Source organism: Psammomys obesus, unplaced genomic scaffold, assembly GCF_907164565.1.
Source record: "Psammomys obesus unplaced genomic scaffold, mPsaObe1.curated_primary_1811, whole genome shotgun sequence".
Classification (NCBI taxonomy): domain Eukaryota; kingdom Metazoa; phylum Chordata; class Mammalia; order Rodentia; family Muridae; genus Psammomys; species Psammomys obesus.
The window spans coordinates 23,708,983-23,734,500 of record NW_026587216.1 but is presented as its reverse complement, the minus strand read 5'-3'; the positions used below and the strand labels follow the sequence as shown (position 1 = coordinate 23,734,500).

General features: G+C 38.9%; 1 protein-coding gene across 3 annotated transcripts; it reads left to right on the top strand.

Moving 5' to 3' along the window:
- The first annotated feature begins 8,689 nt into the window (after nt 1-8,689).
- Gdap1 (ganglioside induced differentiation associated protein 1) lies at nt 8,690-22,990 on the top strand. Of its 3 annotated transcripts, XM_055603496.1 has the most exons (6): nt 8,690-8,879; nt 10,063-10,255; nt 18,409-18,582; nt 19,890-19,984; nt 20,951-21,065; nt 22,389-22,990. In XM_055603496.1, exons 1-6 carry the CDS (start codon nt 8,763-8,765, stop codon nt 22,769-22,771), a joined length of 1,077 nt encoding a protein of 358 aa, XP_055459471.1. In that variant the 5' UTR covers nt 8,690-8,762; the 3' UTR covers nt 22,772-22,990. The 3 variants fall into 3 exon arrangements, with proteins under 3 accessions (XP_055459471.1, XP_055459473.1, XP_055459472.1); XM_055603498.1 differs by lacking the exon at nt 10,063-10,255 and having other exon boundaries at nt 8,830-8,879; XM_055603497.1 differs by lacking the exon at nt 8,690-8,879 and having other exon boundaries at nt 10,063-10,110.
- Nucleotides 22,991-25,518: the final 2,528 nt, after the last annotated feature.

Sequence of the window (25,518 nt, the reverse complement as noted above, 5' to 3'; positions counted from 1 at the left end):
TTCTTGTGCGGCATGGGCATATGTGGTTGTGATTTTTACCACCTTCACCTTCTTCTGCCACTTGGAATTGTCAAGACCAGGCTCTCAAATTTTCACAACCTGCACACAACAGGGTCTTACTTTGGCTGCACTTTTAGGGATAAGCTGGGCAGCCAGTTCTCACCATGTGCCTCCAAAACCAAAGAACCGTTACCTGAATCCGACCTCTTCTCTCTTTTTTTTTTCTCTGTTAAACATCTCTGCTAAACATTAGGAGCTCCTTCTCTGTGTGATCTTTGTGGTTCATCGATCTCTTCAACCTCTCCCCACAAGGAAGCGCTGGACGCAGGCTCATCTGGACCACATGTCACCTGTTTTTCTCACATAGTTTGCAAAGGCATAGGCTCAAACCCGGGCTGTAATGTGCCTCCGGTATGTGCTGAGCAGATGTGTCCATCTCTTCTTTATAGATCACAATATTGTATATATTTCAAAACTGTTATGTTTAAAATAATCAAGGACATAGTGCTTTGGCTACAGAGTCATTACAGACGTCATTACTGTATTGTGCTGTCATGGTTAACTTAGCTCTCTGTAGGAGCTTACTAAAACAAAGAAGGTAAATGGAGCAGGTTTTTTAAAGCACCAGCTCTTGTGTTTTTTTCAACCTCTCTGGTGACATTAGGTGGCTAAGAAAAAAAAAATCATACCAGTGTGTTAAAGTTCATGCCAACGGAACAGAGATGATCATTTGATGCCCAGAATCTGTTCTGCCCACAATCATGTCTTGTCCTATTTTTATCCTATTTTTATATTCACAAAGTAAAATCAAGCAATGCTTGAAACATTAGTACTTTCAGTAAAGCTATGTCTTTGAATTTTTGTGCCCTTTTCTCATGTGCCTAGACACAGTGCAGACACAAATTGAGCTCTCTACCTTCTATTTAGCTATGAGAAGAACACACACCAAGGACGTTTGCAAAATAAATTCTGGTGTATTATTGAATACTCTGATTTGAATCACAGAGACATATACCAATTGATCTTAAATCTCTGGAAAGAGTCCTTTAAATATGGTAAAGGAAATGATAAAGTGCTTGGGATGACTCTTGAAATCACTTACTGGGAAACAGTAAGGCAGACACTTTCTTGATGGTGTGTAGTTCTGAGACAGGATAGTTAGGATATGCACAAGTGTACTTTAAATTAGTAGGAAAGGGCTTTAGGAAACAACTAATTAAAAGCTACAATTTAAAACATAGGCATTAAATAGCCTCTATGGAATACACTTGTCCCAAGATTGTATCTGATGTATCCCATAGACTTTCACAGTTGCAATCACATATGAATAAATCTCTTACTATCAGTACAACAACAAAGGAAAGGGGGATGGATGATCTTACTAGTTTTACGACAACAGTAGACCACATTGGAAAAGGGGCCCCTTTCTCCATGTTCCTGATGTCACTAATCTTCATGTCACTAATGTCACTAATCTTCTGACGACCACCAGCAGTGTTCCCATAATAATCTACTAAACTAAGCATGAAGTGAAAAAAGGAATTCATGGGGAGCTATGAATAGCCTCTAGGGATTTTTATCATTTGTTATTTATTTTTGTTAGAAACTTTAATGCTTCATAGTGATTATGATTATTTCAAATATGTTTTTGAAAAGTATAAATGGCTGATTTTTTTTGAAAAGTATGTCTTTTTTTTGAGACAGATCTTGCTGTATTTGGCCTTGAAATAATAGTAATTCTTCTGTCTCTGCTTCATGAGTACTGGGGTTACAAGTGTGTGCCCCCATGCCCATCTTAGCATTTGTAAATACAAAGTTTCAAAGTCTAGCAAAAGTGCATGATGGTTCCTGTTACTAAAAAAAATATTTACACAGAGTATTTAAATATTTCTCCTTATCATCCTGTCATTATTACTTGTTATATCTTTGTGCACTTAAATGCTTTGCTTAAAAAACAGAATTCTATAAATATCACAATGAAGATGTTATTAGTTACTTGGCTTGGCATATAGCTCCACTTCATGATCGTGGAGCTGAATGGTGGCATCAGAATTTGAAGTAAATTATGACTCTGGAGTCTATGTCTTCCATTTGCTGACTGATGTGGACGTGGTGTGAAGAATTCCCAGTGAAATATATAGTAGGCAGGTGCACTCATTCAGTATTGACAGTACCCAGTCAACATGGTCAAACACATCATTGTGAAGACAAATAAATGAAGAGAAGTCAAACTGTTAGTGCCAATATATAAATATGGACAGGATTCTAAAGTTGTTCCTACATAGCCAAGGCGAGTGGTATGTGTCAATAAAGCTGTGGGCTCTGCAAAATGTATAAAGAATTTGGAGCTGCAAGCCTAGTATTTCCATTCCAGCTCTACCGCTTCCTTACCTCAGCAATGACTCCTCAGCTAGATGTGAGAGAGTGTTAGGATTATTTAGTGGATACTGTGTGTAAAGGCACTTGGTCAAGGTTTGGGAGAAAACCAGTTTGGGCAATGGTACAAACTTTATAATAGGCATCCTTTTACTTTTAGGAGCACATTCTCTCCCCTTTCAGCTTTTTCTAGGAATGCAAAAATGTTAAAAAAAGAAAGTTGAAGTCAGATAATTAGTGATATAAGGCAAGTTATAATATGCATAGTAATATTTGTGCATGAGACTGGAAATTGTGGCTGGTAATACTGGCTGGACCTATTACTGGTAAGAGTGAAATTTCTAGATCTGACTACTGAGTCAGGTAATTTATTTTTTCTTTTCTTTTTTCTTCTCTTCTCTTCTCTCTTTCTTTTTTCATTATTTCAGTTTATTTACGTTACATCCCAAGGGTGCTCCCCTTCTCCCAGTTCTCCCCTCCCCTTTTTCCCCTTCCCATCTTCCTTTCCCCAGAAAAGGGAGCCCCCTCTCCCCATATCAACCCTCCCCAAAGAAAGGTAATTTAATTCCCAGTTTTAACACAAGTGCTAGTAGTATGAAGTTGATAAGTTTACTCAACTTATCTGTGCCTCGATATTCTCACTGATAACAAGAAAATATTTCTTTCTACATCAAGGGATTTTTGCAAGTGTTAAATAAGATACTCATACAAAGCCCTTGAAGCACATAATCACGATGAAGCATTAAAGTTTCTAACAAAAATAAACAACAAATGATAAAAATCCCTAGGCTTGTTATGCTGATAAACACAACAAAGTTATTAGTAGCTAAGTAGTGCAGATAGTTCATTGTTTGATTTGCCTATGGCTCATATTCACGTGCTTCTGGATATGTGCATCTTTTGTCATTGTAGAAACGGAGAAAGGATGGTGAATGATGTCTTTGAGTTTCTGTTGTTGTAATTAAACACTATGAACAAAAGCAATGTGGGGAGTAAAGAATTTAATTTCAGCTTACATGTGTGATCACAGATCAAATTTCATTATGAAGGGAAGTCAGGACAGGAACTAAGGCAAGAACCTGGAGGCAGGAGCTGATGTGGAGGGCATGGAGGGGTGCTGTGTACTGGCTTGCTCCTCATGGCTTGCTCAGCCTGCTTTCTCACACAATCCAGAACCACCTACAGCGGTGCCACTGCCCATAGTGAACTGACTTCTCCCGCATCAATCATGAATCAAGACAATATCCTACACACTTGCTTATAGGTCAAACTGATGGAGGCATTTTCTCAGTTAAGATTCCTTCTTCCCAGATATGTCTTTTTTTTTTTTTTTAAGTTGAGAAAAAACAACCATTACAAGAGATACCTAACCCTTTCCACCAGAAATGAAAGTCAGAATGAGTTTTCTACTACAAGAGGAGGGGGATTAGTGAATTATTTATTACTATTACTATTATTGGTTTTTTTTGTTTTTTTTTTTTTTGAGACAGGGTTTCTCTGTAGCCTTAGCTGTCCTGGACTCTCTTTGTAGACCAGGCTAGGCTCAAACTCATAGAGATCTTGCCTCTGCTTTCATGAGTGCTGGGATTACAGGTGTGTGCCACCGTGCCCAGCTAATTAGTGAATTTTTAACACAAGTAGTTACTCTTTGGGACACTGAGAAATTAGATTATTGTAAAGCATAGTAATCTCAAAATGAGGCCCTCTGGAATTAGTAAGCTGTCCTCGGTGGTAAATATAATTGTTTACTCTGGAATCTTGAAAGCAGACAGTTTTGCAACCCCAAAGCAGAATTCACTATTCTTCTGTCTCTATGGCTTTTGCTCCACAGGCAACAGGAGAGCTGTCAAAGCCTTTCAGGGGAAGGTGGCAGTTTTGGCACCTAGAGCCTGAGAACGCTAACTCGTGGTGTGTACCATGGGCTTTTCCTGTCTGTTTTCAAATTGTTTCAAAGTAGTCAGTGTTTTCTCATGATGAGTATGAAGCCAGTCTTTTGACTTTTATACTTTTCTCTGCTATACAAGCTTTATTGATGAGACAGGAAGCTGAGAGTTGCTGATCAAAGGTACATTAAGTAGGTATTTGGCATATTTGATGTTTATCAGAGAAACCCAGAGGTGTTAAATTGTAAATCACTAGGTCTTGCTCCAGAGATAAAGACTCATTAAAATGTATACGTGTGTAACATATTCCCAGTTAGTGAACAGCTCATCAGAGGGACTGCTCTTTGGGAATTACCATAATAAATCAAACATGGAGTCAACCTACACAGAGCCATTGAAGTTATTCATGAAATCAATGCATTTAATGAGCTATCATCTTACTCAGATAATACTTAAATCACTTCAAAAGCAGATTTCCAGAAATTAAAGACCTCAAATGTATGCAGAGAATTAGATGTGTCTCCACTTTCTCTTGATGGTAGCAATGTTAATGCTAGCTGAACACTGAGAAACTTGGTTGCCTGCTCTACTTTAAGCCATGCTAATAATTTAGTCCATGTGAGTTATGTTAAGATTTGTTTTTTTGGGGGGGGTCTCTAATATATTTCCTTTGATATTTCTTCCCTCTAACAGCAAATACTATTTATTCCCAAGTACAGTTTATTAATTCAAGTGGACCTAGTTTGAAGTTATTGTTGCTTCTTGTGATGATCCAGTTTCTTTTCTGTTTCCCAGAAATGACAAATAATGTTAATATTAAACTAAATGCTTTATACCTTAGTAGAGAGAGTAGAGTTTTATAGACTAGTTCTGTTCACGTTCAAGATAAAAAGTCTTAAGAAAAAAATCTAAATAAGGACCCTTCTTTTTCCCAGGGCTGTGCACAGTGCTCCTTGGTCTCCACATGCTTAACTTCCACATATTGGTCACAGAACCCCTTTGCGACAGAATAGCTTTGCCATGGCACTAATCCTTGGCTACCTTGTCCACAGTGTGTCTCTGGTCAAATCATGTTTTGGTCACATGGCACTGGCCTGTGCTTATGTCAATCTGAATGAATATTCCCTTCTTTTTTTTCTTATGTCCACTTTACTTACAAATCCTACACGATCCCCATGGACTAGATTCCTGACATGGCAATCTGCTGTTAATGGTGCTACCCTCAAAAGCAAGTGGAAAGAATACTATTTGCCAACATGTACAAAATGTGCTTTTTTTAATTTGGAAATTATACCTTTAATATTGTTTAATTAGTTAGATATATTCTCTGGAAAATAGCACTGTATCTGTTTTCTGATTTGTCCAGAAAAAAAAAAAAAAAAAAAAAAAGCAGGGAATGTTGTTTCTTAAAAGCTAGAGACCTCTTGTGGTCATTCATAATAGTTCTTTAAAAACAGAAGTACTCGAATTTGTCAGGTTTCAAATTTCTGGCTTAAGTGACATTCATTTAAAAATACAGGTATCACCTAAAACCTGACAAAGTACATTAGATCAGTAATAGGATTCTACAGTCCATAACGCAGATATATGTACACATATATAAAACCTAATATATATTTCAGTGATCACAATACTATCTAATAAGTTAAAACTATCAAGTCATCAAATATAGGAAAGTGTAGAAATCATAACTATTTAGTTAAAAACTTTTCCAAACTCTATGTTTGTGCACCAAAATATCTGGAAAGTTTTTTTACAATTAATAAGTAAGGTAAATAAATCTCAGAGAAATTGTGTGATGTGCTGTTTTATAATATCAAATTCATCTGGACTTCATTCACTAAGGATTATTTAAGTGGCTAGGCATTACAGACATAATTGGCAAGACATATTGCCAAATTATAGGACTATGATTCTTAATCCATTTTTTAAAATATTTATTTTTTTCTGTTTTTTTTTATTATTTGAGAATATTGTACATGCACATAATGTCTTGTTGTTCTGATTTTTGAGACAGGGTCTTACCATATAACTGTGGCTGTCCTGAAAGTTTCAGCATAGACCAGGCTGGCCTCAAACTCACAGAGATCTGGTTGTCTTTGCCTCAAGTGCTGGGATCAAAGGTGTGCACCACTACCACTTGTTTTTGTTTGTTTTAGATATAATAACATTTCTTTGACTGAGTGATCTAATTCATCTACTTTGTCTTCAAGTCCTGATAGTCTTTCTTCCATTTGATCCATTCTATTGGTTTGCCTGGATCTGGTCTCTTTCCTCTAGCCACCACAATAATGTGGTGATGTACACAGGGATGAAGTATGCAAACAATTAGTAAAACTCTGAATAAATCTGTGAATGAAAAGGTTTTATAACTCTCAAGTAGCTTTTATTGGCCTGGAAAATAAAATAATTTTAGATCATAGATTTTTAGATACAGCAGTTTGTCTGTGCTTGTTTGGATTAAAAAAAAAAAAAACCAAGACAAACATCACCATTTGTTTTTATCATTTAATGATATCCTTGGACTGTTCATTTTTTAAGAGGTAGAAGAAATTTCAGTATAAGAAATTAAGGATATAACAAGTTTAAAAAAAATAAAAGGAAGCTGGGTGTGGTGGTGTAATTAGATTCCTATGAATTCAAAGCCAGCCCGTTCTACATAATGACTTCCAGGTGATCCGAGGCTATATAAACCAAAAACTGAGGGTCAAGGAAGGAGAGAGGAAGGAAGGAAGAGGGAGGGAGAAAGATGGAGGGAGGGAGAGAGAGAGAGAGAGAGAGAGAGAGAGAGAGAGAGAATGATTACCTATATTTCACATGCTTAATAATGTTAGTCAGGACAGATATGACAATAGCATCTAGAAACACCAAATAAGCAAAATAAAATAATGTGTTAATTATACAGTCTACTTTTTTTTTTGGGGGGGGTGAGTATAACTATGGTTCTTTGGGCCAGTTTGGAGAGTTGGGTCATCAGTTAAGGGGACTAGCTGCTCTTCTAGAACCTGGGTCAATTTCTAGCACCCACATGGTGGCTCACAACTGTCTATAGCTCCAATTGCAGGGATAGCCCCAGTCATCATCCTTTTCCTCATCATATAAGTCAGCATCCTCTCCCAGGTGCAACCGTACTTTGTAACATCTTATTGCATTCCCATACCAGTGTAGGCCTATAGTTTTGTACATCTATATTTATCCACATAAAAGTAAAGGCTGGACGAGGGATCACATTAGTAGTGGAGCTAAAATTTAGCTCCACTCTGCCTGAGGGTATGCCTCCATGGTAGAAGCCCTGAGCATCTTCCCACCCAAATGACCTGACTGAAAAATTGTTAAAGTGCTCAGTTCTGCTGTTCAAAGATATAAGAATACATTGTAAGCCCTTTCAACTCATAAAAGAAATATGGAGAAAGACAAATGAAGTATAGTAAAGGAGAGGGAACACATCATAAGCTTTTAAAAATCTCTTTCAGGGGCCTTCCTGTCTGGGTGCCTGCTGCAGTACTTTCCTTTTGCATTCTCCTGCGCATCTGCCGTAAAACTCTTCTTATTTATTGTGGCTATTTATGGTGTTACACCTGACCCCAGACTTCTATATTGTGTGCAAGGTCATTCACAGCAAATGCTTGTAGTTCCTGGGATACAGGAAAGTGCCTGGAACATAGTGCTCAAATAACATTTGGTAGTGAAATATAAAGGAACTATTTTCACAACAGTATTTATTTGAATTTGCCGAAGAAGAAATTTTGTTAGTTTTCTTGACTCCAGATTTTAGGTGACACGAAGTTATAACTAGAATTAGAATATAGAATATGAGGTTGTCTTTTTCCTGATCATGGTGATAAAGAGACTATTTTAAAGGCAACTGGCCTCGTGCGAATTATTGCCATTGCTTGTACTCTCTTATTTATCATCTCAGTTCTCACAAAAACCTTACAAATGAAATAAAATGATCTCTTTTTCAAAAATAGAAAAGCAGGACACAATCCAAGGTATTTCTGCTATGAATGTATGTCCTCAACCAATAGGCACTTTTACATTGTCGTTGTTGCTTTATTCATGAGATGCATTTTTAGTACCCCGTAGTAATATCTTCTAATGAAAATCCATTGAGACTTAATTGCTTTGCCTGCCAGAACTTTCCCACCAAAGTAAAAGAACTGAATGTCATGAGATAGTGGTGCTTTTATGCCCAAGCAAAGTCCAAAGCCCACAAGTAATTTGCTGTCATAATTCTTCTTTGCTCCCAAAGCCACACAGCCATATTTTGGAAATTTTCTCTACCTAAAAGTCATCCCATTACATTTTGCAGGTGACCGACCTTTCAAACAGACCAGGTGGCACAGCTCTCTTGTGGGAGGAACTACGTTTCCCAGAAGCCAGTTCGTTCGCCCAGCTCGTTCTTCCGGCAACAGGGGGCCTTGGGAAACCAAAGGGCGCTGGAATGAGCCTCCGGGGCAAGCAGGCCCACGGACGAAGCTGCCTGAGTCCCTGCTCCCCGAAATGGCGCAGACGCAGGACGAGGCTCGGGCAGGGGCGCCCCTGAGGGCGGAAGGCCACCCGGACGGGGAGGTCAGGCTCATTCTGTACCATTGGACGCACTCCTTCAGCTCTCAAAAGGTAACCGCCGGGAGCCCAGGGCCACGCTCGGGTTCAGCACTGGGACAGCTCCCCCGGCGTGGCGCAAGGGCCAGCGGCGGCTGGACCCGGGGACCCTGGGGGGCACCAAACGCAGCCTAGCAGGAGCGGGGTGACTAGGAAAGGCGGTGATGCAGGCACTGTCATTCAGGAAGCGCCGCTAAGACGCTTCGCCGTCTGCTTTTGGCCTAGAAGTTTTGCCCTGGATAGCGAGGCAGGAACCTCTTGATCTATTTTCCTTACCCCCCAGAACCCCGTACACCCCTCAAAATTAGAGTTTTGGGTCTCCATAATAGGCTCTTCCTTAAAAAAATAAAGAAAGAAATAACGAAGTTAGGTGTTTAGCTCAGAGAGAGTCCTTGCCTAGCAAGCCCCTGAGGCCCTAGGTTTCTAATTTCTAGCACCTGAGGGGGTGGGGTAGGGTGTTTAAAATCATGTAAAGGCACCTCCCCGCCAAGGGAATGGAACTGCTTTTATTTTCCCAAGTTGGCATTCTTTGATATTGGTAGAAACATATATTTGGCCCTTTTATGGGCTCACCTAGAGCTGGAGTTACAGGCCCTTGTGAACCACCGGTTGGGGGTGTTGGGAATCAAGCTTGGGTCATCTGCAGGAGCAGTACGTTCTCTCAAACCAGCGGTTCTCACTCTTCACAGTGCTGCAGCCTTCCCATACATTTACTTGGCGCATGTTGGGGTGACTCCCAACCATAAAATTATTTTCATCGCTAATTTGTAACTGTCATTTTGCTGCTGTTGTGAATTGTAACAAATACCTGATCCACAGGATAGCCGATATGTAACGCCTGCGAAAGGGTCGCTCGACCCCTAGGTTGAGAACCACTGCCTTCAGCGCTGTTCTATTTCTCTAACGCTGTGCTTCATGGGTTTTGTCTGGGGAGAACAGATAGTTTGGTCTAGGGCACAATGGCCGTAGAGGTGATGGAAAGAGAGCGACTGTAAGGAAGACAGGGTAGTTTTCATTCCTCACCTTTCCCTCTATAATTTATAGCAGTAAGCTGCCAGTATTTATTCCTTCTAGGAACAGACTTCATTAAGTGAGCGTTTGAAGTGCTGCTAGCTCAGGAAGCCAACCACGGCTGTTTAGCTGTATCCAGGGGAGGCTTTTAATTGAAAACAGTAGTAACCCCTGTGAACTCTTCCAGGTGCGCTTGGTAATTGCTGAAAAGGCATTGAAGTGCGAGGAACATGATGTAAGTCTGCCCCTGAGTGAGCACAATGAGCCTTGGTTTATGCGTTTGAACTCAACTGGAGAAGTGCCTGTCCTTATCCACGGGGAAAACATAATTTGTGAGGCCACCCAGATCATTGATTATCTTGAGCAGACTTTCCTGGATGGTAATGTGAAGGCTATTTGTGATTTTTTTGCTTTATTATCAACATAAGCCCCCCCCCCCTTTCTCTCCCTCCTACCCTCTTTCTCCTTCTCTATTTTATTATAATCGTTTAGTGCTTTAAAAATCTTTTCCATTTCCATAAGCACAAAAATTTAAAATAAGCCAATGCACAAGTTTGAAGGAATTGCAAGTGCACATGTTAATCTCAAAATTTGCAAATTTGCTTGCAGCAAACTGCAGGTGGGTGGTGCTTTAAAGATTCATGATGTTGATTCTTAGTATATACTGTGAAAATAAATTTCAATTAAAAAAAAGAGGGAGAAGTATTAGAAAGGGAGAATAGATTGTTACTAACTATACTTTGGGTTCTTTGCTTTAGTTACTTCTGCATAGTTTGAATTTTTATCCTTTTTAGGGTTTAGAGATGTATCATGTTTTAAATTAATGATTGTTTATGACTGCTTATGTGTCAGGCATTTTATATTTTGATTTTAATCAGTTGTCAAGAGAGCTCATCAGGAACAGGTGTGGAATCTGAATGAAGTGTGGAGACTAGTCATTCCATTTTGCATGTGAGGAAAGAGAAATAGAGGGTTTGTTTAAGGTAAATGTAACCATTTTATGGCAGGGTCTTTGGTCTTCAAAGCCTTTGGTCTATATCATTTCCCATCTTCTTTGCCATGTACAAATTCTCTTGCTTGTTTGTATGGACGGCCTCTCAAATCAGCTGTAGCTTAGTGACATGGCCAGGTTGACACAGTGGACACTGCTGGCCACTAGCAGAATGGGAGAACAGACCGCAAGGCTTCACACTTTAATTCTCTTTAATTCACTTTAATTTAAAGGCTTTCACTTTAATTCTCTGCCAGACAGTGCTCTCCGGGTGATCCAGCTGCTTACTTCCTGCTGTGCTGGTGCTAACTGGACCATTAATGTCAGCATACAAACCCAAATTACCAGAGCCATGGAAGGAAACTAATGGGCCAAAAAAAATGTCTATGGTTTCTAGAAGGAAAATGGATATTAGATCTAATAGGGGAAATAGATTAGGAACTCAGTCTTTTTATATGAGTGGAGAAGTGCCGTTATTTTTTAAAATGTTAATGGACCAGAACTCTCTTGGAAGTTTTAACTAAAGGTGGCCTTGACCTGAACCAAACAGTGTAGAGAACTACTTACTTTTCACCATTGCTGGCTATCCTTGCATGTTTATATGTTGGGGACTGTGCTGAAAATGGAGACAAATCGATTTAAGATACATTTTCTCAACCTTGAGCTTTTTGGAAATGGATAAGACCATTCATAATTTGCATAATTGGGAAAACTGATTAGAATAATAGGAATAAAGCAAAAGTAATTGCATAAGAATTCTATTTTAAGTGACTAAAATTTTAAAAAGTTGTATTTTTTTCATCCATTATATACAATGTATAACATAGACTGTATGTGCTATATAATATATTATATATTACATATGCAATACATGAAGGTGATACTTAGACCTCTGGTAACCTTGTTTGAACTAATACAACTTGTATCAATATTCCAGTTCTCCCTTCACATTTGCTTATTCTCTTCCTTACCTCATCTGAAACAGTGTTTTATAGTAAATGTTAATTATAGTTGTTTTTTTAAAATTTTCTTAGCATTTGGTTTTATTATATAACAGCAAAGCTAAAATATAGTTTGAGTTTTGCTAAGTTGTATAAAAATCGTAGCCAAATGGGAAACAGGTTTCTTGGCTTATTTATTTTTGAAGTAGAATTCAATAGCTCAGGTTGGTCTCAGATTCACTATGTGGAAGTAACTATTTCTTTTTATGACTTTATTGATGAGATAAAGTACTATGGCTGACTGATAGGCTAGAAATGTGGAAAGCATGGGCTTTAATTCTGGTTGAGCTTCTCTGGTGAGGAACTGTCAGTTGTTTTCACTTCTGGCCTGCTGCTGCTATTAACCTGTTGAATATCTTTTGTAACCGTTGAACCAGGTGATGCGATTTTATCATTGTAAGATGAAACAAATCCAACTAAATTACTTCATGTTCTTTCCCAGGAAAGTAGTTATCCAATTGGAGAAGACAAAAAAAGATCAAGACACCTATAGTTCTGGGCAGATATGATGACCAGTTTGCATGTAACAATAGAATTTACCTCAGGATATTGAGACTTAAACAGACCACAAACATAAGAATTACCACAGTTATAATCCAGACAGTTAGCATTTACCATTAAGGACTCAGGGGAACAAGAAAAGAGCCAAACAATATATAAATCCATGTCATCCCCTTGCCAAAGACTAGGACAGGTGAACTACCAACCCTTGTCCAAATGTGGTCCATCAGTAGCAGCACTGAAATTAGCTAAGATATTGCTTACAGCACAGAATTTTAGACCTCAAAGCAAAGCTAGGGGCTTAGGATCTTGTTTTAACAAGAACTTCAAATTATTTATATGTGCATTAAAACTTTACACTAATGCTATAAATTACTTTGTGATGCTCAAAGCAGCCCTGCAAATTACCCTGTCTGGCAAAGTTCTAGAGTCACTTGCCAGCTTTTTTTTTTCCCTCCCCCTTTCATCTCTCCAATTGGAGAACTACTTTCCTGGGAAAGACGAAAGAGTGAAATAAGAGCTGGTTGGACCTGTTTATCTCTGAAACTGATAATGTTGGCAAAGCTTAAAAGAGAACTTTACATATTCAATTTTTATGTCTGTCAGTAGAAGGAACTAACTTAAGTTTTATGTTGTTGGAGAATGTTATAAGTACCCTGTAAAATGTGTCTAGTATGTGTAAGCCATGCTGCAAAATATAATATATCTTGATCCAAGTAGTGCATTTTAGATTATATAATATTCTTATGGAATAAAGATACAAATATGAGTAGAGCATGATGAATTAATTACCATGTCTGCGCGCCACACTGAATTACCCCACTGAAGAATATATTGACAAACAGATTTCATATACTGTGCTGACCCTCCAGCTGTAAACACATATTTTACTTATTAATATTTGAATTACTTTTAAGTCACTGTAAGAGGTGTGAGGTCAGAGACTATCTTATTAAAAGCTGTGCCCCTGTGCTTCCTGCAAGGAGTGCTCCGTTAAAGATAACAAATAATATTGAGTGGATAAAATGAATGAATTATTGAAATATCTGTCATCCTGGATGGGGGCTTTCTAGTGGTATTTTATTGATTGGTAGATTGATTAATTGAAGTTGTAGAAATCAACCCACCGGTTCATACATGCTAGGCAAGGGCTCTGTCATTAAGCTGTACAGCCAGCCCTTCAGTGGTGCTTTTTCAAGCTTTGGTTTCCTGACTTGAGCTTAATATACAAAAATGAAGACATTAAAGAAATGGTTCCATATTTATGAACAATGTAAAAGCTGGGATAATTAAAATGACAACTCTTATGAAATGTTTCTTGTGGAATATGAAAAAAACCAGAAAACTAAGATGAAGTTTAACAAGGCTAATGTAGCATGTGAATTTTGGTTTTGAAAATTAGCTGCAGTTAGAATGAGTAAGCAACCTGATTGTTAGTCAGTTTCTAGGGTGTGTGGCCTTAGGTTGTTTTAAAAGCATTGGTTCCGTGTGGACTGGACAAACTGCAGTGCTCTGCATTCTAAACTGCTTATAGTATTTGCCATTTTGTCTCTCAAAGTGGATTTTAGAGGAATGGTAGGATGATAATAAATATGGTTTCATGAGGTGCATCATTACCCATGGTTGTAAGGTTATAGGAAGCGCCCTCTAGGCATAGTCATTTAACCAAAAACCAGGATGTTGTGAACTGGTGTCTCTGCTGTTAGTTGCTATACTTTGTTAGTCAGTCGCTGAGGTTTATGCAAAAAATGGTGTTTCACTTAATAGTTTTACATATTCATAGTCATATCTGTGTCCTGTGCTTTTGGGATATCTGATAAATAATTATCAGCTGTATAGAAGAAATTTGAATCAGGATGCTCTTTTGAAGTCTTAACCTAAAGTAATTATTTAAGTTGCCTAATAGCTACATTACCTTTGAAAGCAGACTCATAGAGATAAGAGTTATGTTCCCCAGGACAAGACTTTGGTTAAGGAGGAACTTAGAAGTTCACAGTGACAACTGCTTATCCAGGGGAGTGTGTTCTCTTCGTTCATTCTCTCAGGACCATTTACCAGGCATTCATTAGATGCAAGCTCCTGGGATATGGAGTGATATTTCAAAGACATCAAATCATTAGACACTTGTTAGTCTTCAAAGATATTTTCTATCTGTTTCACGAGAATACCTAACCTGTCCTTAGCATGCATGTAGTACATTGTTACTGTTTAGTTTTATAGAATGTTTTTGTGTCCATTCTGCTCTTTCATTCATTCATGAAGAAAATTACATTAAAAGGAACACATTAAACCAGGTGAGATATGACACCGAGCAAACACAGGAATGGGAGATAGGACAAGGTAAATAAATAGTTGGATGTTTAAATCCAACTATTTCTTGTAACAGCCTAAATGTTTTAATAAAATTTGTCTACTATGTTAAAAAAATACAAGGCATGAAATAAGTAGAAAATACTAGAACATATGATATTATTATTGCCTAATAGCTCACAACCTGGAGTCCTGGATGTTATATAGTGTTTTTATAATTTGATATGTAATAGTTCTCTGAAAATATGTCCTATGTCTTATGTCTATCATTTAAAAGTGTGAAAAAATAGAATTTGCATTGGAAATAAATTATTTTGGTATAATGAAAAAATATAGAAATACGATTAGGAAGATATTCATCTTTAGACACAATTTTGTCACTGTACACTGAAATTTAAGCATAGCATTAAAGAATATCAATTCTGAAGTCATCATTTTATCTTATTTAAAACATTTTATATTTATTTTTTATTTTACATGGATGAGTATTTAGGTACGTTGGATTTAATCCAGTGTCTTGTAAATGACTAGCAGATATTATGATTGAACCACACCCTAGCTTCCATTTATTGCCCGTTAAAGCCACTAAACCTGGCTTGCATTATTGCAACTTTACCTTCAATGCTTTTATCTCTTTTATCACCTGCTTTTACAAACTCCCTGACTTCCTTCCTGATCCCATGTGCTTTATATTATCCACATTCCTGACTGAGGTAGAATACAAAAAAAAAGTATCTTTTAAATATCCTTACAATGATGGAAGAATTAGAAAGTAAAGTAAAGATGAGATTGGAGGGAGGAAGTGTATAATTAAAGAAAAAGTGCCAATTGCCTTTTTGTTTGAGTACTCCCTATGTAGCCCACACTGGCTTAGAACTCACAACTTCTAAGTGCTGGAATTGCAGGCATGAGCCACTTGCTGGGCTTGATTATCTTTTGAAAACCTTTGGTAGTGAGTGATGTTGTCCTTTGGTGTGAAAGGAGGTGGCTTACGTAGCACTGGACAGAGCACCCGTGAAGTATTTGGGGAAAGGGAGTGGGGAAGAGGTCATAGGTGATGTGGGCATCTTCTGCCTGACAAAGTGCTTCAGCAGATAGAGGCTACCAGTGCAGCACTGAGTAGAAGAAAATTATGTTCATGGCTTTAAGGGTCAGTTCGCCTTTGAAGAAGTTGGGCTTAGCCAGGTGGATTGTACCCAGAAAGCAATTAAATGTTGCTATTCTTCCTCTCATTCACTTTTCTGGGAAGGAAGTGGTATGTTCTTTTGGAGAAAGTGCCAGGGCCTGGCACCAGAAAGCAGCCCGACCCAGGAGCCATAAACTTGTCATTTGGGAAGCGTTCAAAAATGTACTGTTTATGGTTATTAACCTGAGGTTCCTGGACTGCCAAGGCAGAGCTTCTTAAGGCTTTTGGATCCCTTTGTTTTAAAAATTATTGAGGACACTTGCGAGCTTTGATTTGTGTGGGTCAATATTTACTCTTTAGAAATGAACCAGAAAGGTTATGAAGTCCCAGCACTCTAGTATCTAGGTAGCCACACATCCCGATAGCTGTGGTGCCCTGGAGCCAGTGCACTTCATGTGGCCTCTGGAGAGCTCTGCGGTTACAAGGCTGAAAAGCCATTAGCGTCATGCTGTTGCTGTAAGACATGTGGAATTTGGGAAGCCTGTGGCTCCTCAGTTCACACATTGAGAACCCTGTCTGTAGATGTACAAGCACAGGGAGAGGTGAGCTCTTAGGGAGGTGTAAAAATTGTCTCTGGCTTTGTTCTTTTTCTATCAGGACCCTGTCTTTATTTTCTATTACCAATGCAGACGTCAGGAGTGCAGCGGCTTCGTCACCAATAGAAGTCACAGATATGGCCCAGCATCTTAAATTATTATAGATGGCTTGATATTTTTGAATCAGGGAAGTTATCAGATCTTCTGCCAGATATTAGTAATGTTTAAGAATTATATATGTTAGTATTTAATAAATTAATAAGTAAAAAATTATTTCTTTAATATATTGTAATAAGCTCTGTAGTCCTGTGTCTTATATTTTATGCGTCTAAGGGCATTATTATGTTTAGAAAGGCCAGTGGCACTTGCAAAGGTGAAAGTGCCTGCCTGGGCATTTCATAGCTTCTGGCTTAGTGTCCTTCTGGAAATGGATTGGCTGGGGAGCTGGCAATATTGCTAAGATCCTGAAAAGTCTGTAAAGAGCTAATTAAGGTAGGGAGTGTTGAGAGTGGGTGTGGTACAGGCTGCTCCCGTCTTGTGTTCACATGGGATCTGTAATCAAGTGTTCTGCTTGTTTGAGTCTGTGGTGGGGAATGTGGTTCCCTCGCTGTTGTTATTCAAGGTGGCCTTTAGCGTTGTACTGTCTAGCTGGGGATCAGACATTTGCCTACTGGTTTGAGGAACTATCCATGATTTCCTTCATAGAGAGAAATTGCCCTCTGGCTTAAAAAGCTTCTTCATCTTGGTCTGGCATTAGGAGAGTCTGCTTAAAATGGTCTGTTAACGGCAACCAACTATGAACTGTCAATATTTATGAATGACTGTGGTTTGCTCAGGGCATTCTGACTTAAATTAAGAACCAGAGCTAAGAAATGATTATATAAAGAATATGGAGGCTCTTTCTTGCAGTAGTGGAGATGGTTGGCATTTTTTAGAACAGTTTGAAAGGCAGATTGGGAAATGATTCTGAAGGGACTTAGCCCTGACTTTTGGTCTCATTGTTACCTTTTTTTTCCCCTCTGTAGATACTGTTTGAAATATAAGTTCTTAAAATACATGATTGTGTAATAAGTAGAACATTGTGTTACTGGTCGGGTCACATTTGTTTTTGTTCTACCTATCTTGGGCCAACTTGCCAGTATCCATATTGTAGTCTGTATTGGGTGCCACAGAACTTTCCCAACGCAAGTATTATAGAATAATTGGAAACTTGAGGATGTACTCTATAATTTATCACATGATGACTACATGTCAAATAGTTATTAGGCTTGAGAGGTCTGACAGAGAATGATATGTGCTCCCAGACCCAATGGGGTTTACAATCTAGATTTTTTACCAGCAAGTGAAGATTTAGGCAGGATGCATTTGCCAGGGTTAAACTGCTAGAAATCTAGGGAAAATGAAATGGGTTTTTGAGCAAAAAAATCCTGCCTTTCTTCATATAGATTGATATTTCATAGTTAACTTAGATTCAGTCGGGTCACTCTTGGTTGACACATAGAAAGGAATGGTCCTTGATTGCCTTCCAGTAATAAATACTAATTCATTTATACTTTACTATACAACCTATACAGTAATTGCCTGTCCCAAAGACCTTCATGAAGAAAAAAGATACAACTATGTACAAAGTGGCAGGGCCTCTGCCAGAGTACATTTAGTGTTTTACAGCGTGTAGAGCAAGGTACAACTGAGCCTGTTGGGTATAGGAGGTGAAGGCATGCTTCATGAGGAAGTGATGGACCTGAGGATTGGACCTGAGTGTTGAGCAGGAATTTACATGGTGGAGAAATGAGAGATTACTAGCATGTCATGGTTTGGAATCTGATCTGGTACATAATAAGCCTGTTTCAAATGTTGAATGTCTGGGCTGGAGAAACCTCATTGTCTGAGTGTTCAACTACAATGAGCTTTTAAGGATGAAGCATTAGGGCTTTCCCTTTTGAATGTAATGTCTTATTTGTCGCTTTCCTCTAATGTTTATATTTATATTTTTCCATGTGTATTTTAGAAAGAACACCCAGGCTAATGCCTGATAAAGGAAGCATGTATTACCCGAGGGTGCAGCATTACCGAGAGCTTCTTGACTCCTTGCCGATGGATGCTTACACACATGGCTGCATTTTACATCCTGAGCTCACTGTGGATTCTATGATTCCAGCTTATGCAACCACAAGGATTCGCAGTATGTAAAAATCTTAAAGGCGCCAGGGCCTGATTCTGCCTGGAGTTTATCATTTAGACTTGATCTATCCTCTGCTCACTGAGAGGAAGACTGGGAAAAAGGATTGTTGAGTTTGCTTCATGGATGTACATGGGAGTGCGTTAATTCAATAACCTGTCGGATTAATCTATCCCTCAGCAATTTAACTAGATATATATTATCAATTAAGTCTAATTTGTTAGCTTTTGGTTTTGAGACCAAACTTGGATTAAACTTAGAAAGTGACTGACAGAAAGGTGAAGAACATGACATGTTCTTAAAAAGATGGACTGGGAATCAGAAGAGCTGACACCTTTTTGGGTGTTTGGGCAACTGGGTCCATATTTCTGTTCCTTAATTGTTGTTTCTCAATGGGAGAAAGCTAGATTAGAGGATGTCTAGCCATCACCTCTATGTTCAGAGACTAGAAATTTTTTTTTTTTGAGATTGAGTTGTGACATGTAGCTTCCCTACTTCCTGTCACAAGGATATGCTAGGTGAGGGTGCAAGATGTGGAGCAAAGTGTGTTCTTCAGTGTAGTTGGCTACAGCTAGGAAGGACAGAGGTGCTCACACTTGGGAATGTTTGGTGACACTCAGTCTCCACTCTTCTAAACCCAGACCACTTTTTTATCATGAGGTCTCATTTGTTGTTCTATTAATTTTCTTGTTCCTTTTTTATACTTTCCTTTTTCCTTCACACCATCTCTCCTTTCATTTATCTTCTTGCCTTCCTTTCCCGTCTACCCTCTCCTCTCCTCTCCTCTCCTCTCCTCTCCTCTCCTCTCCTCCCCTCTCCTCTCCTCCCCTCTCCTCCCCTCTCCTCCCCTCCCCTCTCCTCTCCTCTCCTCTCCCCTCTTCCTAGAACTCTTTTTCCTTGTATTCTTCTTCCTTCTCTTCCTAAGTACTTACAATGTCATTTGAAACACAAACTCTTTGACAACTTTTATCACCTATTGCTAACATTATTTTAAAACAAGGTTGTCCCTTCCTTTTGTCAGAGAAAGCGGAAGAACCATGGAGTTGTCAGGCAGGCCAGTGTCACAGAGCATGGTGGTGCCTTGCCTTGCTGTAGCTGCCCACAGCAGCTTCTTAGGAAGTCTTTTGACTGTGTGCTAGGTATTTTCTAGCTACATTTTAAATGGGGAAACTGAGGTAGACAAAGTATGTTCAAGATAGCAGTAGGCTACCTAGAGCTCATACTCTCATCAGGCTGTGTCCCTACTTTTCCTCGTGTTTGTGACATGAGGGGGGAAATGTTTTTCTGCTTCAAAATGTTTTCATTATCAGGCCAGATTGGTAATACAGAATCTGAACTGAAGAAACTTGCTGAAGAAAACCCTGACCTACAAGAGGCATACATTGCCAAACAGAAGCGACTTAAGGTAAGGGAACAGGCTCGCTATACCTCACCCCACTGTATTTTTTTCTGGAAAAGAAGACTGCCGTTTCTAGATCATCTTTGTACTGTTGTGGGTCATTGGTGCGTGTGATTCCTGTGGCCTGTGATCCACTTCGAGAAAGACTTCTGAGGCCATTGTAGTAGCACATGAGCCAGAGGGTCACTGACCTCCAGACCAGCTGTGGTTACAAAGTGAGATACTTTCTTGAATACTCCCAAAGAAAAACAAACTTCCAAGCAAGGAAAAAAAAAGAATTTTCTTTATTGTGTTTAATAGTCAGAGCCAGTATAAGAAGCTATTGAGCATGGAAGGTGATACATGTAAGTTTTGGTTAATATAATATAGGAATCCCTCATAGCAGGTGGTCAGCCACTTAAAGGCTCTGCCCATCATAAAGAACTTAGGTAACAGTCAGCCTTTCCCCTTCTGTTTGTTCTTTGCCCATGCCCAGACAACACACGGAAGCTTCTTCCGGTATCATGCATGTAGCAAGTGGCATTCCCAACTCTCCCTCAGCTTCCTACCTTCCTTTATCCTCTCTTAGCAAAATGTGCTCAGAGTACATGCCTCCACAGTCACTCTCTTTAACTTCCACAGTCACATTCAGTCTTCTCTTCCATCTGTTCTTTCCCCTTTTAGTATGTGCGTGTGTGTGCATGTGCAGGTGCGTGAGTTTCTGCATGTAGAGGCTGGAGGAACAGTGGCTGCTCCTCAGGACTGTCTCCCCTTATTTTTGAGAGAGGATCTCTTACTGATTTGGGACTCACTGATTTGGCTAGGCAAGCTGAGGTCCAGGGATCTGTCTCATTTCCTCATAAAGACCTGTCTAAAATGAACAGGTTTTAATTCTGAAAGTATGTATGTGCATGTTATAAAATCTAACTTGTGTCATATAGTTTTGTTGTTGTCATTAGGCATAAATAGCTTCTTTTTTGGGTTGTTAATTAGTCAAAGCTGCTTGATCATGACAATGTCAAATACTTGAAGAAAATTCTTGATGAGTTGGAGAAGGTCTTGGATCAGGTGGAGACTGAGTTACAAAGAAGAAATGAAGAAACTCCAGGTAGGTTTTTCATTGGCTTTTGTTTTTACTGAAACACTAGGGGCACTTGTAGGAACATTCTTAGGCCTCACTAAACATGTTTTGTGATCTGTTTCTGTGGTTGCTCCTATTCATTCACAGGCAGTTTTAAATATGCCATTTCACTAAGAAAAACTTTGCTGTCTAATTGTAATCAGTTTGTATCAATGCTAAATGTGACTTAGAAAAGGCTTTCTCCACGTCTTCAATGATGATAGGGAGATGACCCTTAATCAGCTCCACAAATCAATAATTACAGTAGTTTGCTTGATAACCTGAATAATTGTTTGAATGCCCTCTTTGGTTTTTCTCAGTTAGGGAGATAGCTTGATGTGTGAAGTGGGAGTCAGCAAGAGAGTACAGTGGGCTGCTGAAATCTACACATTGCATCTGTGAGCTTCAGCAATCAGCCATTTTCCATTTATACATGGGGCCATTGGTGCATCTTAACTGAATATTGTTACCTGAAACATTTTTTACAACAGGGACACAGCTGGGTTTGTTGGCTTTCACCTGTCATCTCAGCACTTGTAAGGCTGAGGCAGAGGCATTGCTAGCAGTTCAAGGCCTTCTAGAGATAGAGTAAGCCCTTGTCTCAAAAAAAAAAAGGAAAGAGTATCTCCCTTCCATTCTATGGAAATATAACGATCCTTCTATCTCCATGAGAGTTGGTTGGTTTCAGGAGGATACCATACTCCATGGATGGTCAGGTCCTTTATGTAAAATGATTTGGTATTTAAATGCCCTCCTGTATGCTTGAAGCCATTCTTGATTACTTTTAATGCATTGTATAATGGGAAGGGCATGCATGCAAATAGATTTTATAATGTATTGTTAAAGGATAATAACGAAGTTTGTAGTTGCCCAATAGAAATATAGTATTTTTTTCTTAACTATTTTTAATCTTGTGGATGCAGTTAATGATATGGAAGGTGTAGTGGCCTCTGATTGAAGTTTTAATCATAATTTTATGAATCTTTCTAAAGCACACTAGTGGCTTTCTTAAACCAGAAGGAAGTATCAATCTATCAATTCCTCTGGCTTGTAGCCACATGCCTTCTGAGCCCTTTAAAAAATGATAGAAAGTCCTTGAGCTCAAGTAGTTCTAAGTTTACTGAGGGACTTCAGTAAACTTGGCTGACAGATGTCAAGCAAGTCTCTGTTAGTTTGGAGTAAATCTGCATGACCGTGCTAGTCAAGATAACATGTGGTTGTCTTTCCCTTTAGGGCTAAGACTGCAAATGGCAGCGTTACTCTGTCTGTACAATGCCTGTCCCTAATTCTTAATTCCCTCTCTCTGCTTAGAAGAGGGCCACCAGCCTTGGCTCTGTGGAGAATCCTTTACCTTGGCAGACGTCTCTCTGGCTGTCACATTGCATCGACTGAAGTTCCTGGGGTTTGCGAGGAGAAACTGGGGAAATGGCAAGAGACCAAACTTGGAGACCTATTATGAGCGTGTCTTGAAGAGAAAAACATTTAACAAGGTTTTAGGACATGTCAACAATATATTAATCTCTGCGGTGCTGCCAACAGCATTCCGGGTGGCCAAGAAAAGGGCCCCCAAAGTTCTTGGCAGCACTCTTGTGGTTGGTTTGCTTGTAGGAATGGGATATTTTGCATTTATGCTTTTCAGAAGGAGACTTGGCAGCATGTTATTAGCGCTCAGACCCAGACCAAATTATTTCTAGTTTTGTTGGGTTCTGTGGTAGCAACTCATCCAACCATTCCATCAGACCCTCACCCTCTTTTCCAGACCCAGTGGAGACTTACCCTGGGCAACTAGTAGAAGGCATATTTTACAATATTTTTTGGGGAGTTCATGTGGGGAAAGGAGCTATTGATATGGTTTTTTTTTTTGTAGCCAACATGACTTACTTCTAATCTATCTCTAAAGCAAGGAAGTGAAAGGTAAGGATATGCAACCACTGACAGGTGGGAAAGAAGTCTTTGATGTTCTCAGTTTTTGTGAGGTAATTATGAGCAGACAACAATAGCCTGTGACTGTTCATAGCACTTCACCTGAGAATGAAGGTGCTCAGGGTGTTGAGCAGTTATAGGAGCCTCCTCTGGGATTCAGAAGTCATCTTTGTCACACTAGACAGGGTTCAGATACCAACATGACATAGTATGGCCTCATCCTCTACTGACAGCTTCAGGAGTAAAGGAGAAAATGGGGAAGGAGAGCAAGGAAACGAGAGAATGAAGTACATCTAGGATAGAGCAGTAGCCTGTAACTTCCAGTGGCCTGCATTGTTGCTCAGGGCTGCCCCTCTCCTTGGTAAACTTCACATATAACTGTGTGGTCATGCCCACTCCTTCACTGAGAAGTCTTAGAAGGAGAGGGTGGGGAGTTATTGGGAACAATATACTGGGGAGACTCCTATACATGACATACAAAACACCTTAATTATGAGCCACAAACTTGTTGGTTTAATAAGATTAATTATGCCCTTGACCGTGGGATGCCTGTTAAACTCTATGTCTAGCACTTATATGAATGTCTGAAGGTAAAGTTGTCCTCATGGCTCCCATGACCTTGTGAGATACTGTACTGTGGACCACTGTGTTCAGTCTTGGGAGCCTTGTTCTCTACAGCCCTCTTTATGCATATAAGTAATACACATGAATGTCTCAGATAAATATCTTGGCTTCTGGTTGGTAGTGGGTAATTTGAGAGTCAAACATGTTCATGTTTATTTGAGGAGACTGGGATATGCAAACTGTTGGCCAGGTTTTGCTTTTGTTGTTGATTATCAACAGAGCCTTAAATTGAAGAAAAAGGAGAAAGGCTAGCATCAGCTATTGACAGTTAATTTGGGAGAGATAAAATCCATAGCTAGTGATGCCCACCCATACTTCTCCATGTATGTTCAAGTATTTGGGGGGTTATCTCAGTCCAGATGGAAGAGACAGTTTTAGTATGACCTAAGAACAGCTACTGAACTACAATGCATAATTTGTGCTCAGGAAAAACCTCCTATTGAAACAAGAAGGCAGTTTGCCTGGATCTGGCTGTCAAGGCCATAGAAGCAGCTTCAGGAGTCTGATGGGAGGCTTGTCCAGAGCAGTGAACTCAGATTCCAGTGAGTAGTGAAAGCCTGCTTAGATGGACTCAGGTATGCACATGGCCAAAGAATGTCCTGACTTTTTGTTAATAGGAAAATGTCATGGCTAGAAAACAATGACTTTCTGATGGTTAAAGCAATTCTGTAATTCCATTTTGATTCTATAATTCCATTTCATAAGCTAGATGTACTAGAAAACCCATATGAACTGGATGTGCTCTGTTCGTTAAAAACAAACCGAACAAATAATACTCCAGTGTGAACACCTCATTTGACCTTAATTATGAGCCATACTTGTTGATTTAATAAGATTAAGTAATTATCAGATCAATGATAATGAAAATGCTTGCAGCTTTTATACCATTTTAATTTGCCCATCAATGTGTCATACAGAATGAATCTGCTTCTTGCTAGGACACTGCTGTCATCATGTTTATAAAAGAACTACAAAATTAATTGACTATTAATTCAGAATTTCTTACAGTGCTCTGCTGTAAATAAAAAAATGAGGCACACAGAAGTAACAATGGGAATTTTGTAAAAAATCTACAAAGGGTATTTACCTGTAAAAGGATTGTTAAACACTGACTTTTCTTTCAGTATATGTTATGACTGAATCATGAAATCACTGGAAAATTATAATTTTATTATTCAGTTTATTTGGAGGTAGATGTTTGTCAGTGTTAAAGGCAAAGTATTCTAGCCTTTTCAATGTTTTATAGGTATTCTTGACATTGCTTTAAAACATTTAAATTGATAACACTATGACCACTAGGTGTCGCTGCTCACCCAGTAGTCTAAGATTGTGTTCCATTAGGCTCAGCATGTCTGAAAGGTTTTAAGTGAAGATAAACATTAATGACCTTAGTTTCTGAAGTGAGGGCATCTTCATCAAGATTATTCATCTGTGAAAAGGCTTGAGGCAAATGTAGTATTGATTTCTTATGCTTTGTGAGTGATGACAGTACTGTATGATGTCAAACTAAGGAGGGGCACAGCCACTGTTAGCCAAAGGGACACTTTAATTCATCTTCTCTTTCAGGATCATGGCTAACTAGCCAATGTGCTTGTCAGGAAAAAAAAATGGTATAAATGTCACAGTTAGAAAATGCACAAGGCACTAAAAAAGCTATGTTGTCTATTTCTCTCTTAATACACATGCATACTATTTTATTATTATTGCCACTATATGCCTTTTCATTCTCAACACTTGTGAACTGCTTGCTCAAGTTTCAGTAATTATTGCTGTTGATATCAAAGTTGTAGATGGTGTTGTTGACTGTCATGGGAAATCAAAATATTATTCTGCCTGTAAGATCAATAAAAATAATTTGAAAATAAACTTTTTTTTTTTTTTGGCCACCAAGAGC

Coding starts and splice junctions, on each gene's coding strand:
- Gdap1 (XM_055603496.1), top strand. CDS start 8,763: ATGGCGCAGACGCAGGACGAGGCTCGGGCAGGGGCGCCCCTGAGGGCG. Junction 10,256..18,408: donor TGAGCAGACTTTCCTGGATG/GTAATGTGAAGG, acceptor TGTGTATTTTAG/AAAGAACACCCAGGCTAATG. Junction 19,985..20,950: donor CCAAACAGAAGCGACTTAAG/GTAAGGGAACAG, acceptor GTTGTTAATTAG/TCAAAGCTGCTTGATCATGA.